At 30.9% G+C, this 19,901-nt stretch overlaps 7 protein-coding genes across 7 annotated transcripts, besides 2 other annotated features; 3 read left to right on the top strand and 4 right to left on the bottom strand.

Annotated features, from left to right (window-relative positions):
* Positions 1 to 337: part of a mobile genetic element that runs on past the window's edge.
* A 1,094-nt stretch (positions 338 to 1,431) lies between these two features.
* Positions 1,432 to 2,478, bottom strand: TVAGG3_0392810 (bacterial hemolysins family; the record flags this gene model as incomplete). The annotated part of the gene is made up of 1 exon (XM_001584181.2): positions 1,432 to 2,478. The coding sequence occupies one exon, from the start codon at positions 2,476 to 2,478 to the stop codon at positions 1,432 to 1,434; it is 1,047 nt and encodes a 348-aa protein (XP_001584231.2).
* Positions 2,479 to 6,432: 3,954 nt separating this feature from the next.
* Positions 6,433 to 7,508, bottom strand: TVAGG3_0392800 (myotrophin family; the record flags this gene model as incomplete). Its single annotated transcript, XM_001584182.2, has 1 exon — positions 6,474 to 7,508. The coding sequence occupies one exon, from the start codon at positions 7,506 to 7,508 to the stop codon at positions 6,474 to 6,476; it is 1,035 nt and encodes a 344-aa protein (XP_001584232.1).
* Positions 7,509 to 9,122: 1,614 nt separating this feature from the next.
* On the bottom strand, positions 9,123 to 11,285 carry TVAGG3_0392790 (cysteine-type peptidase protein; the record flags this gene model as incomplete). Its single annotated transcript, XM_001584183.2, has 1 exon — positions 10,149 to 11,285. One exon carries the CDS (start codon positions 11,283 to 11,285, stop codon positions 10,149 to 10,151), a length of 1,137 nt encoding a protein of 378 aa, XP_001584233.1.
* A 1,774-nt stretch (positions 11,286 to 13,059) lies between these two features.
* TVAGG3_0392780 (lung seven transmembrane receptor family) lies at positions 13,060 to 14,244 on the top strand (the record flags this gene model as incomplete). The annotated part of the gene is made up of 1 exon (XM_001584184.1): positions 13,060 to 14,244. The coding sequence occupies one exon, from the start codon at positions 13,060 to 13,062 to the stop codon at positions 14,242 to 14,244; it is 1,185 nt and encodes a 394-aa protein (XP_001584234.1).
* Positions 14,245 to 14,511: 267 nt separating this feature from the next.
* Positions 14,512 to 14,841, bottom strand: TVAGG3_0392770 (regulation of protein import into mitochondrial outer membrane; the record flags this gene model as incomplete). Its single annotated transcript, XM_001584185.2, has 1 exon — positions 14,512 to 14,841. The coding sequence occupies one exon, from the start codon at positions 14,839 to 14,841 to the stop codon at positions 14,512 to 14,514; it is 330 nt and encodes a 109-aa protein (XP_001584235.1).
* A 718-nt stretch (positions 14,842 to 15,559) lies between these two features.
* TVAGG3_0392760 (protein kinase protein) lies at positions 15,560 to 17,023 on the top strand (the record flags this gene model as incomplete). The annotated part of the gene is made up of 1 exon (XM_001584186.2): positions 15,612 to 16,658. One exon carries the CDS (start codon positions 15,612 to 15,614, stop codon positions 16,656 to 16,658), a length of 1,047 nt encoding a protein of 348 aa, XP_001584236.1.
* A 199-nt stretch (positions 17,024 to 17,222) lies between these two features.
* Positions 17,223 to 17,362: a mobile genetic element.
* An 894-nt stretch (positions 17,363 to 18,256) lies between these two features.
* TVAGG3_0392740 (uncharacterized protein) lies at positions 18,257 to 19,378 on the top strand (the record flags this gene model as incomplete). The annotated part of the gene is made up of 1 exon (XM_001584187.1): positions 18,257 to 18,808. The coding sequence occupies one exon, from the start codon at positions 18,257 to 18,259 to the stop codon at positions 18,806 to 18,808; it is 552 nt and encodes a 183-aa protein (XP_001584237.1).
* Between the last annotated feature and the right edge of the window lie 523 nt (positions 19,379 to 19,901).

The following is a 19,901-nucleotide window of genomic DNA, read 5'->3' as shown; positions in this document are numbered from 1 at the left end:
TTCTGTCAAAAAGTGATTTGTTAGATTTTTTCAAAAAAACAAATAACTCATCTAGAAGAGATTGAAAATCAAGTTTACTAATAACAATATAATGTATCACTAATATGCTATAAAATGTCGTGGGCTTTTTTGATTATAAATAGTTTCACCAGTCAAAGTTGAAATTTGTCAAAATACCGAATTCTCAGATAAGATGAACTATAATAGTAATACTCAGTTTAAATATACAATACTATAGTGTTTACATAATAATATTATATACTAAAATAAAAGTATCAAAAACTCATATTGGTGGAGATATTAAAACTTTTAAAATTGAGAGGGTGGGACCGGAGCCTTAAACCAAATTTACTTGAGATGATGATGCAGTATCTACTGATTTCTTCCTGAAGACGAAGAAATAAACAGCGAAGCAAGAAATTGCGATAACTGCAAGAACAGCAACAACGATACCAATAATTGCACCTGTGGATAACTTCTTATTACCGATTTCGTACTTCTTGCCGAGCTCCTGTTGCTGGTCTTCTAACTTATTACCGGCATCTGCAATTGCTGCGAACTTGACTGATCCCTGAGCACCAGAAGCTGTGATTTGGTAGAAAGCATTCATTGTTGGTGTGAAATCAATGCCTGTAACAAGATTCAACCACTGTCCTGTTGTATAATATGTGAAGCGAGTTGATTCATTAAGAGCACTAACGAAATCAGTATACTCTTTTCCGAAAATGTTCTTGATGTCATTTCCTGTTATCTTCTCCTTCTTCTCATTGAAGACAGCAATAACCTTTCTTACCTGCTCAACAGACTTCTTGCCTTCTTCGCTTGATGTGATAACGTTGACAAGGAATGTATCGAGTGTAGCATTGCCAAGTTCGATCCACTTATCAAGTGTTGGAGAACCTTGATTCCTTGGAATGTGAAATCTTTGAAGTAAGCAGCCTTTGTTCAATTGTTGCATTAATTGAAGCATCATCAAGCTTGGATGAGCATTCAAGTAATGTAATGACGGCATCACCGAATGGGCAAAGCTTGATAAGATCAGAAACCTTGGTATCTGGTGTGTAACAAATATTCTTGACTTCATTAAGGATACGCTTGATTTTTGTAATTATAACTGGAGCAGCATCTTTATGCTTATCAAAGAATGAAATTAAGACATCAATTGTTTGCTTGATTGTGTCAACATCATATGGTTCAAAACCGATTTCTTTAAGTAATTCATTGAATGTGACATCAACTTTCATTCCTCTTAATGGATAGCCGTTATCAAATAAGTATTCAACAACAGTTTCATTGAATCCTACAGGAATTCTTTCCTTTTCATCAAGAGATGCTGTGATCTCATTAACTAAATTCTTGACTCTTTCATCTGTTGGCTTTTCACCAATCATTGTTACAACAATGCCCTTCATTAATGGAGATCTCCTACCATTAATGCATGAATGAGACTATCCTTTGAGAAGTATTTCTGGAATGATGATGCATCTGAAGTTTGGGAAATGAAGATGTTTGGTTGTCAAAGAAGGTTGAAATAAATTGGAAGGTCTCTCTTGCATCTTCAGGAATTGTCAACTCCTTTGTATCAATGGATTTCCTTGCGATTTCCATAAATGGACCAGCGGTATCTTTGAGTTGAGAAGTTATCATTGGAGGAAGTGCCTCTTTGAGAATGTCATCATAAAGGGAGACAAGATCTGTAAATCTGCTGACAACTTCCTTTTCGGATTTAGGAATAAGTTGAACAATTGGATACAATAACAATGTCATCGTCTTTCCAAAGATTGTACGCATGGCATCGATAACAGAAAGGCTTGTGTCAAATGCGGCATCAAATTCCTTGAAAATTTCAACGAGGGTGATCTTGTTATCTGCAATAGCTTCAGAGAGTGTCTTGATGGATGCAAGGAACTTCTTGGATTCAATGAAGAAATGAGCAAGGAAATCTGGAATTGTAATGCCCTTTTCTGCGAAGATTCCATTAATTCCATCTGCCATGTAGTAAAGGTAGCCAGTTGGATAGCCAAGAGCGTTGATTGCGTCTTCTATTGTGAACTTCTTATCGTTTTTGTAGATGGCTTCGATGACTTTCTTAATTTTTCCATCATCAAATCCGAAAACACGCAAAAACTTTCCAACAATCTTCCATTCGTCTAAAAGCATCTTTAATTCCTCTTTTTGTGCCGACATTTCAGGGGTAAGTATATCGACAAGAGCTGTTTTATTGCTCATAAGTTTACTGACGGCGTTATATGACGTTTGGAGTTCTTCAACGGTTGGAGACAATTCAAACTTTGTTGTTAGTTCTTGGATAAGTGGTAACATCTTTGTTTTGGCATCAGCAAGCTGATTGATAAGAGATTTGATTTCTTTTGAGATGTCATCTTGGTCTAGTTTGATTCCATTCTTGGTGAATAAGTCTTTGATTTCTCCCAGATCCATTCCATGGGCTGAACGGAGAAGAAATAGTGTGAAAAACATAAATGAAGTGAATTTAAAAATACGATAATTTTTAAAAAAAATTTGTAAAAATAAAAGAAATCATAAGTACAGAATCAATATTATGAATGGAAAAAAACGATAGATATCCGAATTTATTCAAAAAAAATTGAATGAATAGAAATATTATTGGAGAAATTAAATCGTATATTAAGTATAATTAATTTTTGTTCACAACGGTGAACTGATAATTTGAGATCTCAATGTCAGATGCATTCAATTTATTCAGATTCAGATAAGAAATGCAAATACGTTTTCAGATCAAGCAAGTATGTGGAATATCGGAAAAAAAATCAAGCTAATCATTTATCATGCATAAATTTTTAGTGTTCATTTAACATTTGATGATATTTTTTTTTTTATTCATATCTAAGTTTCGATTGAATCGTAACACTCAAGAAAGAAATTACTTCCAATTAGTATCCCAATTGTTTAGGAATTTGTAATCGGAAACAAAATTACATTTTTTTTATTTTTATTTTTATTTTTGAACAAATAATGAGAAAAATGAAATAACCTTCAAGAAAAATCATAATTTCATACAAAAAGAAACAGAGTTCTACATCACATAACAAAATATGAAGAATTTCGGAACATTTTTTTATATCATTAACCGATTTCGTTTAACCCTATAAAGCAATGTCCTTTCTTTGGAAAACAAAGTCAAATATGAAATATATTACAAAATGTGACCGTTAGAGCTTAGGTGTAATTTTGAATGATTAATTATGTCCGAAATTTCTATAAAAGTCGAGGAAAAACAAATACGAAGAAAAAACATTAAACATTGAAAAAATATCTAAAGTTTCTATAACGATCTAACTCTAAAAAACATTTCAACTTATAGGTGTAGTTTATTTACTTTGGCAAAGAATGCTGAATTTCTATTATTATCTAAATTACATATCAAAATCAAAAAAAAAAAATCAATCTCTTTCCACATCAAAGAACTATTTATAAACCCAAATTCCGGAACTCACAAACACCATATGTGATCTACCTAAGATACTTTCGTAAAAATTAACAAATGTTTAAAAAAATGTTTTGTTTTTTAATAAGTTTAACAAACAAAATGAATTTGTGTAAAATTTTAGTAAAAGGATTTTAAAAACTGTGCGAGCAATGTTGTAATAGTGTTTTATGGAGTTATATCCATGAAAATCTCCACTGATGATGCTTGTTACTTTTTCCAATGAAATACCCTTATCACATAGATCATTCATTTTATGGTATTTCCACAAAAAACCAGCAGATATCCATGGATATTTACTAGCAACATAATTAGCGCCATCCATTATTTTTTGGTCACCCATGTAGTTAGCAAACGCCTGATACAAATATCTTCCCTTCATTTGTAAGTATCCAGCTCCTTTATATTTTGGTCCATCATCCTGAAAAATATTTCCAATATCTGTTCTTCCCACGTAGGGTTGTTAGATTCCCGACGATATGTGTCTTGGAAGATTTGCCTGGTGTCATCATAGTGTCTTTAAATCAAAAATTTTATTTTGGAGTTAGTTTTATTGATTTTTCAATAAAAAAAATTTCTAAAACAAGAAAATAAAAGGATAAAATATTTATATTTTATATAAGGATCTTATATATTTAAAATAAATATCATTTTATTTTTTTCATTGGTGTCTGTCAAACCATAATACACTATTCAAAAATTCAATGTGTCTTGCGGTTTCAAAAGACACCTTCAAATTGAACGATAGCACAGACACTATTGAATTTACCCATTTTATTTAGTTTTTACCCTTTTTATTTTTAAGAATTAATGACTGAAACAGCCGTTTTGCTATGACCTCAATCACTTTTATTTATTATTTTAAATATTATTTAATTTTATTATTTGAATAGGCCAACTTATATTTGAGAAGCTCAATTTGAGACCACTTAATACATTGAAATATCATAAATATTGAAATATTAAAAAGTGTATTTCAAAATATTGAAATTATAAAAATTTATAATACTGAAATTGAGACAAATTAATAAATTCAATGTGTTTTTTTTTGAAATAACTCTCAAATATTATTTTTTTGTTTATTTAATGATGAATAAATATGATTGCTTTAGTCAATCATAAAAACTAATTTAAGTTTAAAATAATGAAAGGATAATTTGATCGTTTTTTAAAATACAATTATTTTTGATGATTTGCAAGAATTTTTGAAAAGAATATAATATAGGTTCTATTTTTGTAAAATTTATCCAAATCATGTATTACATAAATTACGATTAAAACGATGAAAGAACCAAAAAGTGTGTTTTGTGTTTTGTTGTTGCGTGTTGGATGCAGGATCCTGTTATTTCCGAAATCGACAAAAAAATTGGAAATTTAATTTCCGAAATCGAAATTATATTAATGTTTTTAATATTCTTATATCAAAAGGATTAAAGTTCATTAAGAGAAAAACAATTCTTCTTCTTCAATCTATTGGCGCATTTATTTCTACACGCCAATAAGGAAGGGAAAATTATAAGACACCATGGTGTCTTCAAAACGCTAATTTTTGATATTTTTAACAACCCTATTCCCACGTATTTTGCTCCAGATGTTTTTTCTTTATTTATATTGCCTTGGTCTGATAGATAGGTACACTGGGTAATGAAATGTATCCTTCTTTGAGATGTCGTGATATCGAATTTTTGAATGCATTCATTAAGCTGTTCTAAATTGTAGTTAGACCAACCCATTTTTTGCATTTGAGAGTCGGTAATGCGACCTGTTGTTGGAGGTTTAGAATAAGAAGATTCTCCACAAATTGTAACATATTCACCACAAACCCATCCCTCTGAAATTCTATACCAAACAAAATTAAGATTATTTTGATTAGTAATTTCAAGAATATTTATCTTCGTACCGGGTGCCAATGCTCCAACAACGTCATAAATTGTACTTGGTCTGTCGCGAATATTAAGACCAACCAATGCAGTAACAGTTCCTGGAACAGAAAGGTATTTTGATTCGATGTATCCATCTTGTCCGTTATGGTTAATTTTCCAGAATTCGTTTTCATGTCCGATAACTTGAACAGGCTGGTAAGCTGAAATTTCTCCTAATGTATAATAATATTTTCCTGGGCCACAAAGAACATTAGCTTTTTTTGTTGTAATTGCAGTTGCCCATTTGTTAAAGGTATGCGATGTCTGTGTCGACCGCTCATTATGAAACTAAGAAACAAACTTAACATTGATTTGGATTTGGCAAAATTGTCAAAAACGGTTCTTAAATTTAAAAATTTGAATTAATATTTACAATTCAGATTTGAATTAATTTATTCTCAAAAAGATTCTTTCTCAACAATGAACTATCCTAAGCACAACAAAAAATCATCTTTTCCGTTAAAAAAAAGGAAAACAAATAATCTCGAAATTGTTCTTGAAATGACAAGTCCATCATTGATGTTAAATGCATGGTTGAGACAATTGCAGTTTAGTATTAACATGGAATTTTATATTTGATAAGTTCAGGCAATACTTTTTATTAATAAAGATACATACACCGGCTTCCAACCAAAATTTTGAGTTTGTGCATCACTTATATGTAGATACCTAATATCTGAATCACTTCAAAGGGAAACTTAATCAAACACAATAAATTTCTAAAACTTCGAAATTAAAGTCTATAATTCTTATCTCAATCAAAAATTTATTTGTTTAAACTATTTGTTGTATTTGAATTATTCCGGATCATGTATATATCAAGGATTCGGCAGTATTCCTGATTTGAACCTAAAGAATGTTGTTTTTTGATATTATACCCCTAGTCATGGAGTTTTCATGTCAAAGATAAAATATAATGAAGAAATTAAAAATTATCCAATATATTTTTTCCTTAGATATGAAAAATAATGAATGAATTAAATCATATTGGGGAAAGTGTTAAAAATTTTGGCTTTCAAATGTAAAATTTAGGAAAAAAAAAAATGAATAAAAAAAATTAAAAATTTAGTAACAATTAGATGTATTTATAAGAGAGATTTGATAGCTTGGATCTTTGCTCTGTCAGCGGCAGTTTCTCCTTCGAAATCCTTCATATCCTTATTAGCACCGTTTGCGAGGAGGTATTTGACCATTTCGTAGCATCCTGCTGTAGCAGCTTCCATTAGAGCTGTTTCTCCTGTAGTTTTTGCAGCGTTAATGTCATTATGCTTGAGTAAGTACTTTACGAGGTGATTGTGTCTGTTTGCAGCAGCGACCATGAGTGGTGTTGTATCGAAACGGTCCAACTTGTTCAATGGAAAGCCGTTCTTGAGTAAGAAGCAGAAGAATTGTGTATTGAAAGCGTTGAGAGCAACTTTGACGGAACTGACGTTCTCAAGATCGTAGTGCTTGATAAGTGTGGCTAAGAACTCGTTGCGATGGTTCTCAACAGCGATTTCTTGGGCTAATTCGAAAGATAAACCTTTCTTTCTGACCCAATCAATGATTTCTGGGTTTCCACCGACAATAGCGGCTTCAACTGTGTTCCTTGTGACTTCCATTGGGCGGCAAAGAAGATAATAGAACGTCTTTGGCTTTGCAGCATAAGCGGCGAGGTCTAAGAGGTTGTAATCGACACCACCGATATCTACTGTGCCATCTAATGCTCCCTGCTTGTCAGAAAGCTTCTTGAGAGTGTCGACATCTTCATTAAAAACAGCGGCTTGTGGAGAGTCCTTTGGATAGAGCTCTTCGTACTCTTTGGCTGTTGCTTCCCATGTGAAAATTGTCTGATCGTGTAAGCCACGGCGGTGAAGATAGTCAGAAAATCTTGTATTCGGGTATGCAGCTAACTTCCAGCCTAATCCAGCCCACAAATCACCATAGAGCTTGAATGAAACAGAATATGTTTCGGCGGCTTTGTTGATGCAGTTGTAGATAAACTCATGATCTTCTTCTGGCTTCTGGGAAAGATATTTAATAGCATCTTGAAGCTTCTCTTGTGTGAGACCAAAAATGCAATCTTCAATTGCAACAGTCTCCTTCAACTCCTCTGGAACGCAGGTAGCATCGTATTGCATCGTTATAAGTGGTCGGCCAATTCTGAATTATTATTAAGGGTTCTGACCGACCAACTATATCCTCTCAATTTTCTTCCACTTCGAGACACTGTATATGCCTTCATGATTGATATTATTCCATGTACCCCATACACCATGATAGTGTTACTTCATAATATTCAATACATATATGATAGGTGAATCTCAAATCCACTATATGAATTTGAAAAAAGCAATTTATGATATCAATTTTTGATTTTCTCATTTTAAAAATATGTGGTAAAAATGCCTCGAGTTTGACTAAAAATTTTCAAAATTTTCAAAGTTACGGATTTGGCAGCACTTATATGTACAGAAAATATCCATCGCCAAGCGGGGCTTCGAGACCACCCCAATCCATAATTATTGAATACAATTTCGTCAAAAATACAAATTCTAGCTAATTTAGATATATAGTATCTATAGAAATGTAAGAGTATGCATAAATGTATAACATTTTATCGATTTTTTTACTAATTTTGCTCAAACTTTTTCAATAACAAATAAATGATGCTGTCCATGCATATTTAGTCTCATCTATTGCCACACATTCTATTTCCTAGTCATTGCAGATGAAATTTTATTTGTTACTTTAATATTTAAGAAAAAATTCTATTTAATCTCGTTGACACTTGAACATAGTAATATAAAGCAGCATGCTACTTGCTGATAATGGTCATATATTATGTTCATTTGGTCTGAAATTGAAAATTCCTAATATATATAAACTTAGTTTGTGAAATATAGCAAAGAAACATAATTATCTTATACAATAAGTCACATACATTATCTGTGATAATATATAGAAAGATATATAATTAATCTAAAGATATACATTTCATATCGCAATATGAGGATTATCGAGCTACATAATTTGACGAATTGTATTTTTATGGAAAATTTGACTAGCAGCTACTGTTACTTTATTGGTTAAAGTAATTTTATTAGAATAATTAATCATCCTTACTAGCAAATCTTCAAGCAGATAAAATTGTATTTGATATATGCATATCCTATCTCCTGGCAGATAAATGGTGCAAATATATATAATAAAAATTTACTTTTTGCGAAGTATTTTAATTATTCATGATTTGTTAATCGTATTTTCAAATTTAATTTGGAAACATCATTACTCACATAAAATCATAATAATATCCAGTTGACTCAAGAATAGAACATGATCTCTTTGCAAAATATACGCTATATTAACCTAATATAGGCAATCAAACCAATTTTTCTTCACCATTATTGCTATTTTTGCAGTGCAAATATAATACTTAGTGAACGCTGGTCAATTTTGCGAATTAGTTATATTAAATTCAAAAATTAAGGGTTATGAAAAAATGAATATTGAAATGGTAATCTCTGTTAAATTTCGGACATAATTGTTATAAAATTTTAAAATAATACCAATTTCGGCCTCCCTCTCAATTTTTTCTATCAACTCACTCTGACACGTAAAGTTTACGTGTCAGATATTTCTTTACTGTATTTGGTGATAAAATATGCATAGGTATTGATCACAGAATATGTGTACAAAATTATAAAAAAATCCATCGAATATTCATAAATTTTTTCACTCATTTGGCATGTTGAAAAAAATCCGAAAAAATCGAAAAAAATCGAAAAAAGCAAGGCGAAAAAATGATCATCGATAAAGACCTCACTTTGAGGTATTTTTAAATACTATATCTTATAGGTTGGAAAGATGTACCGGGCGTTTAGGCTGATGCCTAGTATTCGCCAAGATATGAGACACCAAAGTTGAAAATTTTGAGAGGAGATAGGTGGTCGGTCAGAACCCTTAACTCACTGTCATTTAAATTAAAGCAATTCATGTGAAGTATTTCATGAATTGGCCAAAAATTTGTTGAAATGTTAAAAAATTGATAAAATTGATAAAATTAAATTATAATTATTGTTATCTTTATATGTTTAGTATAATATTTGTGTGAAATTATTATCATTTATAGTCTTAGAATTAAATGTTACAGCTAAAATTTCCGATAAAATTTGATTTTAATTCCAATTCTGATGAATTTTTCCAAAATTTTTTTGTTTTTTAAAATTTCAATTGAAGTTTCAAGAGATAGTTCATTATTTTCTTAAATTCGAAAAAAATTTGGAATTTTATACTCGCTTCTAAGGGCCCCTATGGCTTCCATCAAAAGTATTCCCACCAATAATTTTGTCAATTGAAAGTGATTGGTATTCAGCTTTTTACATCTTGCATTATAACACAAGATTTTGACTTACAGAACCAATTTTTACTGTTACATAATTTAAACACTCTCTTGGTACAAGAAAAAATATCATTTTTTAGAGAATTTCAACAAAACCTACAAAACTATAACAAAATTGACCTTAAGTATTTATGCTGATGTTAGAACTTACGAAATTTTAATAGGAAAACATATGAAATTAGAATATTTTTTATCAAAATTCGATTTAGTTATCGAATAACTTACATACTTAATGATTAAAGATCAGTATTACAGGGAAACTATCCTATTCGTTTGGATTTTAGTTTCGATTTGAGAATAAAAAATTATTGTACATTAATAAAGATTTTTCAATATAAATAAGCCGATTTATTTAAATCAAAGATAATAAAACTTAGAATTATTGAAAAGCTGACTCGATTGCCTCTATAATAACCTGAGAATCGTAATTTGCGCAAAGAGACTTCAGAGGAGAGATAAGATATAAGTAATCTTGGTTGAATTTTCCTAATTTGCCAAAGTATGAATGCAAAACTGGTTCGTAGCACTTCTGGAAATCACCAGTAACAAGACGCTTCATATGAAGCGGAGCTTGTTTTCCAGCGACCTTTTCGACAACTGTCTTGATTGATCTTTCCATTTTTTCGGCAATGGATTTCTGTTCTTTCTGATATTGCTTGTATTCATCAAGAGCTTCTCTTGAAGCATGAAGTTCTGGGTGCCTGAACATCTCTTCATCGTAATCGAATGCTTGTCTTCTTATTGAGCTCTTTGGACCAACACCAATAAATTCTGAAATTGGAGTATCCAAAATATCACCAAACGAGGTCGGAGTAGAGCGAATCATCTTATCATGAACGTTCTGGAATAATGAGCGAATAGTATGTTGAGGATTCATTTCAATTTCGCTCATACTGTGTGTAGAAAATTCATTTGATAATAAACTATAAGTCCATGGGCTACGAATTGCTGCATAGCTTGATTCATTGCATTGAGCTGCAGTTATGACTGCAACGTTTGGAGAATTTACAGATTCTGCCAAACAGCCAGAATAACAAGCTTCTACCATGAAGAATATACGTTTGTATTTCCCGAGTTTGTGCATTGTATTAAATGTGTTTGCAAGCTCATATGTCGTTATGAATGATTCATCTGGACAAGCTAAAATATTTTGAGCACCATGATCATTGTAATAGAAGAATATATCATCATCTTTTGTTGTATTCATGTGTTTTAAGTATTTGATAAGGTTAGCACTTGAAACTTGATAACCTTTGTAATCAATCTTGTCATCGCCTGGGTAAATGTTTTTATCATTCAATGTATGAAACATCTTTCCTGGATATGGATTCAGTGAATTGTTTATGATATCGTTAAATGCCCATAAAGAAATATGATCATCATCAAATCCATGAGTTTTAAGAAGCTGGTACATATAAAATACGTCAGCTTGATGTCTGTAGTTTGTATATGAGTTTGAGCCAGCAAAAAGTATTGCATATTTTGCACTCAAGCCTAAAGAAAGAAACAAAAACATTTTTTGATAAAATCTGACAATTTTGCCGACGATACGTCGGATTTGACACAGATTTAAGATTATTTCCTTAGTATAAAACTTCAATGTTTATTAAATAATGATACATCAGATACTGATGCAAGTGATACCAGAAGAACTTAAAAATACATGATATTGAGAGATATTTTTTTTCAATATGGTTTTTATAGTTTCAAATAATTAGAGGGCTAATTCCTTAAGCTTTGTAATTCATACTCCTTATTTGATATATGAAATACAAGATCATTAGCCCATAATATGAAGAAATTTGAATAACAAACCCGAATAGCTTTAATTGTTAATGGTATTCCCTTTAGTGAACTTATAATGCTAATGATTTGTGTATTTTAAAATGTTTTTTATTTCACTTTCAATGAATTCTACATGGTCGTCTGATTATTATCTGACTTTATGTAGAAACCAATATATAAACAGAGAAAAGAAACTTCCTTAAGATTAGCAATAACTTGTTTTGTGAGATTGATATCACTTTCGCTGTTAGATTATTTTTTTCATATTAGCAAATGCTTAATTTAGGATGTATGTCAACATTTGAATATACAACAATCATTTCCATTTAATGATGCATGCTTTGCCGGTTGTATACAAATATATTAACATTTGAATTCAGAAAAAAGCTCACATTAAATAGGCAGAATCGAAATAAGCATAGACACTATTTCCATAAACTCATATTATTTCAAACTCAGATATTCTATTTCCACAAGGAAGGAATCTCAAATTATTGGATTTTAAAATTATTGACAATCTGACAATTTATTTTCAACAAAGCAATCTATTAATCAAGTGAATGAAAAATACAAATAAAGTAAGAAAAAAAGTCCATTAACGATCAGAAAATTTATTGCATGGTCGTTTAAAAAATTTCTGAAATGATATTACCATCTGATGAATATTCATATTCTATGATCAAAATTTGATCTGCAATTTTTTGAACGAATATTTACAATTTCATTGAATTTAACCGAAACATGTTTTATTGTGATTATTAATGTACAGATCATATATGAAATTCAATAAAAATCAGATACCGAATTTACCTCAGAAAAAATTGAATATTGTTAAGATGATACATTTTGATTGATAATTTTATTAGAAAAACGATTAAAAATTTTCATCATCAAAATTATCTAAATAAATTACAGAACTAAAATCGGATAAATTTGTTTTCATGAAAATTGAATTGAAATTTGGCTAAAAGATTTTGTTAAAAAATTTAACTCTATGCATGAATGCAAAACTAGAAAATATTTATGTTCATAATTTCGAACATTTGGATAATTGATAAATTTGAAACTCACAAATGTAATGGATTTTGGAGATGGAAAATATGTTCTCAAATAAAAAAAAATGAATACATCTCTCTCAAAACATCAAACGAATAGCTCTCAATCTTGATTGATGTACGAAATTTTATGAAAAGGTTAAATATTCATAACATTGTATCCTCTTCTAACATTACCATATTGAAAATAAAATTCTATCAACAGTTTTCAAACAATTTTTATTCCACATCATAATTAAAATTTACTCTATTTTTCTGTTTCATTAATACCAAATTTTCTCAAATCCGAACAATTCTTTGAAATTTTTGAATAATCAAAAAATTTTATATACATGTTAATACCAAATATAATTTTATATTTTAAAATTCAAAGACTCACAAATTATTCTGAGTTCTTTCAAATTTGGTCAAGCATCAATTATTCTCTTCTCAATTTTTTTTATTATTTTCATGTTCGCTCTTTTTCTCGCTACTGGGATTTCAATAGAAATCAAGAAAATCTCCACGAGAAATCAATTGGCGCTTGATCAATATGGCTTTGAGCAGGGCGGAACCTTCTCAATCCACATCTACCTTAAGCCTGAAATGAACTTCACCCTTTCGTTTATGACACGCGAAAACTTCAATTATGCAAAGAATAGAAATATGGACTTCTGCAATCAATCTGATATTATCGGAAACTACACAGTTGAACGGATTTCTGATCAGATTTCCTTTGTGAACTGGACTGGCCAAATACAAGACGCTGGTGTATATCGCCCTGTAATAACCGTATGTTCTACAAAAGTTGAACCCTATTCAGTAACATATAAGGCAGATAACCCAATTTCCCACTTAGATTCAAGATACACAAAGTCACCATTTGTATCAGAGCTATTTGCCTTCTTATTCCTTTTCTTTGCTGTTGTTGGAATTCTCAACTGGGCCTTAAATCCTCAATTTTTGATTCCAGTTTTGATTTCTAACACATTAACATCCATTTTCGCATCATTGCTGTTCACATCATACTATTTATATTATACACATATTCCTATTTCGCAAGAAACTCCATTAAGAATCAGATTATCATGTTCTATCTTCATTAGTTTAACAATTATGTGTTCTCTTGTTACAGGACACATGACAGCTTGCGGATTTTCCATCATTTCACTTGATGTCCATACAAAAACAGCTATTATTAACATAATTACAACTATAATCATGGGAATCTGTTTATTCTTAATGGACTTTGGTATCAATATGAATGTAACCCTTGTTGCAGGCTTCATTGCTATTTTTACCTTGGTTCATATCTTGTATTCACTTATGACAAATCTTTCGAACTTGGTCGAACTTAAATACGAAACATCTGATCAGACATCAGTCCTTAAGATCAGGTTAGCTTTCCGAGCAACTCTTACTTGGGTTTGCTCCCTTGTTTTGTGTTTAATCGCTGCTCCTCAAGAAGTTGGTCAAAACCTTCTATTCGGACTTGCTGCATCTCTTGCTGCACAAAATGGTGGCTTATCTTTCTTGTTCTCTTTCTCCGGCGGATATATAGTCGAAAATGAGATAAAGAACGAAAATGATTTGGTCTACATCGAAGACCCAACTTCGGAAAAATCATTAAGCTTCATTGCAGCTGAATCAGCATAATTTATATTTATATTTTTATTTTATATTAAAATGTTTGAACTATCTATCCTAATTTCAACTATTTTTAACCAGAAAATAACAACAATCATTTGCTTTAATTATAAAATTGAGATTATTAATATGAAATTTTTAATCATAAAAATCCACGACCATTTGTGAAAAATAAATAACAATCAACTGTATTATGATTCATATAATTAATAAATTTAATCGAAATTAATAAAATTAAAACAATAAAAAAATTATTTGAAAATAATCATAAAATCATTACCATCCTTCGTCATCGTCATCCCATGCCTCATCAGCTTTACCATGATGCTTGATCTTCACTTCATGAGTTTGCTCTGAAGCAGAAACTTTGTTCAAAATCTCCATAAGCTGTGCATCGCTAATTTGAGCACCCAAATTGTTTTGCTGTGCCATTTGCAAACACAAATCTTCAACAAGACGTGATTTCTCTGGTTTGACAAGTGAAATTCTTCCTAAGCGTTCTTTAGCTTCTGTAGAAAGAATCTTGTCAAGCATTGCTTTACGTTGCTCTTCCATTTGTTTAGCTTTTTCTTCTTGTGCCTTCTGCTGCTGTTGTTGAGAATTCATTTTTGATTTATGAGGTGAAGTAAAAACCGCAAAATCTTTGTCAGAAAATTGAATCAATCTAGATTTTATAATCATTTTATAACGCTATTGTCTTCTCAATCGACCAAATGTATATAAAGAAGTTTTTCTAAGTGAGTATAAAATAATATTTGTCATAAATGCTATTCATTTCGAATTGATGATCTGATAAGCTCAATAACCAGGGTGTATTGACAAACAACCAAGTAACTAGGTATGTTTTATAGATAAAAAACAAATCATTACCCGAATTAGACATACAAAACTCAATTTATTCATTGATTATTTTTCAAATGGTATTCTATTTCAAATAATACTTCATCATGCATAAACACTAACTTCTATTCATGAATTACATATACTTTTCAATTAAAATATTTTGATTCAGATCATTTTGCATTTAAAGTTTCATTCATATTAGTTGCTTAGCAAAAACATTATTTGTAGGTAGGACACTTTAGTCTAATTCAGTTATTACCCTGAGATACTCAGATCAAATTTCGTTTGTTCTTTTAGAGGATGTAAACAAGAGATCGAACTCTAAATTGTTATGCTTAGGACATCTTAAATCCACTGTGAAGCAGAGATTTACATATCCCAAAAGACAAAACTGCCAAAAACTTATTTTTTTATGAACGGTTTGAATTTTAAATAAAGTGTTGTATATTGTGTTTAGCAAAAGATTTATGATAAAATTTTGAGTTTTAATCTTGGCGGGTCCGAGTTGGTTTTTTTGCAATTCAAATGGTTAAATGAAAACCGGATCCAATTTACTCTCATATATCATTGGAGAGAAAATCGGTGTAGGCGCTTTCGGAGAGATATACTCAGCTATCGACGATAGAACCGGAATTCTTTATGCAATTAAAACAGAAACTAGCGATGCTGTTAAAAAAACACTCGCTTTCGAGTTCCAAATTATAGCTCAGATACAGTCTTCCCCTCATTTTCCGCGCTTAGGAGTTTTTGGACATGGTCACGGATTTTCTTTCTTTTCCATGGAACTTCTTGGCCCATCGTTATCAGGAATAATTAAAAGATTACCCGAGCATCGCCTTTCTCTATCTACAGCAGTACGCTCATCTTTACATATTCTGAAATGCATTGAATCCCTCCATATTTTCGGAATTGTGCATCGAGATATCAAGCCATCGAACATACTTACACGAGAAGGAACAGATTATCCACTTTGTCTGATAGATTTCGGACTTTCTAGAGTTTATATTGATTCTTCGAACGGCCAGCATTTACCACCTAGACCGCATGTTGGCTTTCGTGGAACTAAACCTTACGCATCGATTCATGCCCATAAAGGCCATGATTTATCGAGAAGAGATGATTTAATTTCATGGTTTTATCTTGCAACTGAACTCATTGCTGGATATCTTCCATGGAGATCAGTTACAGATAAAGGTGTCATAATGGCGCTCAAACAAAAGTTTCAAGTCAAAGAAATTTTAAGCCCAATCGCTCCAGAATTACTCGAAGTTTGGGATCACATAACATCATTAGATTTCTATGCTGCTCCGAATTACCATATGATTTTCGAACGTTTAGAACAAATTTTGAAAAGAATTAAGGCTCACATGGACGATCCATTTGAATGGGCCGGACTTTTACACGAAGCCAGAAAAATCGTTACAAAACCGCTTGAAAATTTGATCGGTGGTCCCGAAATGAACCATGTACAGTATATAGAGACAGTTAGTGACAACATAAACGAAAGACTGCTTGGACCATACATAACTGCTAACCCTCCATTCAGTCAGTGCTCTGAATCTTCTGATGCATGTTGCTGATTTTATTATATTTGAAAATATTATTTATTGTTTATTAATATATATGTTTTTCTTATCTAATAAAACATTCTATCCTATATCATGCTTAAATTTAAATTTATAATATTTTTTTTTTTCAAAGTTGCTCTTTATTCTCCATTGAAGTTGTACCAATAACTTTGACAAGTTTATAAACTATTCCGAATTGGTATGTAGTCAGACCAAGATACATTAACAAGATTAATCTCCAATCTCTACCAAATATCATCTATTCTTGATTAATGTGTTAGGTGTATCGTTTTTAGAAAGTATGAGTATAACTGAATAATGTATCTCATTAAAAAAATGAATGGAAAAATTGTAAAATCAGATTGGCTATCATTGAGGCATGCCATTAATCACAAATTGATGTAGAAAACGTTTTTAAAGCGATTTTAGTAATACGTATCATTTTTAAATCCCGAAATATATCTTCAATTAAACAGGTTGATTTGCTAGTCAAATCTTGCACATCTCCAATAGTGAAATTCATTCCCAACCATATAATAATACTCATTCTAAATTCAAAAATGAGATTTGATTAAGGGTGCCCTATAACGATAATGTAAACATCACAAAATTAACCTTATTAGAACTCGAATGAATGGATTATCCAGATTCTAGTTCTCAATATAATAGCCTTAAAAGTGCTTTTCTGAGGGTGGTTTATCGTCTATAGGGCACCCTTAAAGATGTTGTAAAATCGAATTTTCATTTAGAAATAATATTTGCATATAATAGATGTATATCATCCAAAACGTCTTGTGTCAGAATTTTGAAGTGTTATCAAATTTGAAACAAAAATTTTGTATTTCATTTTTTATGTTGCGTTTCCTATTCAGCGTTCTTAGAATTTCCTCCGACAGATCAGGTAATATCAGTCGTTCAACCCAATCTGCTGTTTTTCGAGATATAGAGCTTGAAGCAAATTCAACATTTTCTTTTTCTTTACACGGCAGTAACATTTCAGGAACAACGATTGTACTTTTCAACAAGACGCAGTACAAAGAACATTACAAATACATCAAAACGAATGAAAAATTCTATTCAAATAACATTTCGAATTCAATTCTTCATTTTCAACCTCACTAAACAAAGACATATACTATCCTGCCATCTTCAATTGCAACAATCAAAGTTTTGAATATTTATTCGATTACAACCTCAACGGCACAAGATATGATGCAAACGTGATGCAAAAGACTACTATTTTATATGTTGAATTTTCGATATATATGTTCTTATTTAATGAATGGTGGAAGAGATTATTTAAACTTGATTCGGGCTATCTATATTTTATCACGTTTTTAATTCTGTCTCTTGCAAAACCCATTACTATTCATCTGAGATCCCGCCAATTTAATTCATTTTTAAACGAGAAATCTGATGATGAGACAAAATATTTAATATTCGATATGCTGTATCAAGTAATATCGAATACATGCATTTTTGCAACTTTATTTTATTCAGTGAGCATGTTCTGTTTGAAACATTTCAAATCATGGAAATATTCTTGTACTGTTTGTTTCTTTTGCATTTTACAATCATTCGTACTTTATGTTGCCCAAGCAACATATAATATGAACGTGTTATTGATCTTCATTGGAATCGCCATGGCTAATTATTCAATTTTCTGTTATCTTCTTAAAATCGAACTCACACCTCCAAAATACACCAAAGCTTTGGCTGTAAATGGTTGCTATTCATATTTATTCAATTCAGGCTTCCGCTATCTCCAAATTTCATTAATAGCGGTCCATTTTTACCAAATAGGTCTTTTCTTCCTCATTCCGTTTTGTCATTCACATTATTTCAAACATGTTATATTAGAAATTCCAATTTATATCATTTATTTAGTGAACACATATACTCTCAGAAAATACAAGTTTAAGAAGATATATAAAGCGAATTCACGCATAGAAACAAAGATTTTCCAACAGCTTTTATCTAAAATAGAGCAATGCAAGGAATTATTGAAACACAATAAATACTGTCCAGAATGTGAAGAAGAATGCAAAGATCTCACAAAGCAACTTCTTGATAATTTTGTCTACAAAACAACATTGAATGCATTTCTTAAGAAAGAACTCGATGCCATTCATTCTAAGAATATATCACTTTCAAAGAAATAACTGTTGCTTATCTTTTTTGTTATAAACGCTTATGTGTTCTTGATTTTTTATGAATATTTTTAAAACTATCTGCGTTTAGCACTCGGAAAATAATGAACCAGTTCCATATTTTGCTTTTAATTGGTTTTGAATGAGAACTATGTATTTAAAAGATGTATCATAACCTGTATAATGCGTCCATATAAATAAAAGATCATTATTCATTTGCTCCACAGATTAGTATTGAATGTATCTTCTCCAAGAGAAAACTTCATGTTGATTATTTACAGAATCCAAATGATCATGATTTTCTTATACAGGAAACATGCTTTTTTATCTACTGAAGATGATAGGATTTTAAATAACAAAGGAGACAAAACCACATTTCAATATTTCCAACTTGATAGAAGCAAAACTTATATTGAATGGAGAAATCAATTTATATCTTGGAAAAATCATTGAATATTATATAGGCGTGTGGGCAATTTTAACGACATTTTTTAACGCGATACGAGCGTAAGTCCATAGAATGTGTTTTGAGGGAAACTATAAAAATCCAAAATAGAGGTAAGTGCGCCATTATTACCTGCGAAGTTACATGGAATAAATCGAAGAGTAAGTACAAGATGATCTTGCATCTTTCCAAGTAAATGAAATTTATTAAAATTAAGATGATAATATTCATTTATAGTATGTGTATGATGTTTTTTCAAAATTTCTTCAAATAAAATGCAGAGAGAGGGTCAAAGTTGCTATTTGTCACTTTTCCACAAGTTGCTATAGTTGATCTCATTCACTGAGGTGAGAGACGCATCTAGTGTAATGGGATAAACAATGGGATTGCTGCTCTAAGTCCTAGGTTCGAGACACATTGGCTTCATTTTTCTCTTTTTTATTGACGTAAACTATTCAATTTTTGTGTTCTCCATTCAAATTTCAGAATTTTTTTTGCAGATTTCACGCTACATTCGAAGTTACCTTTTGTAACAACCACCACTGCCTACGAAAGACGAAAGTGTGTCACGATTTCACCCGGAAATCCGACGGTTGTTTAAGAGTAAGCACTTTTGGTCGTATATTAATTTAACTAATATGAATTTGGATTGTGCTTTCC

This window comes from Trichomonas vaginalis, chromosome V, assembly GCF_026262505.1.
Source record: "Trichomonas vaginalis G3 chromosome V, whole genome shotgun sequence".
Classification (NCBI taxonomy): Eukaryota; Parabasalia; order Trichomonadida; family Trichomonadidae; genus Trichomonas; species Trichomonas vaginalis.
Note: the sequence above shows the minus strand (reverse complement) of the source record. Positions and strands in the feature narration are given on the sequence as shown.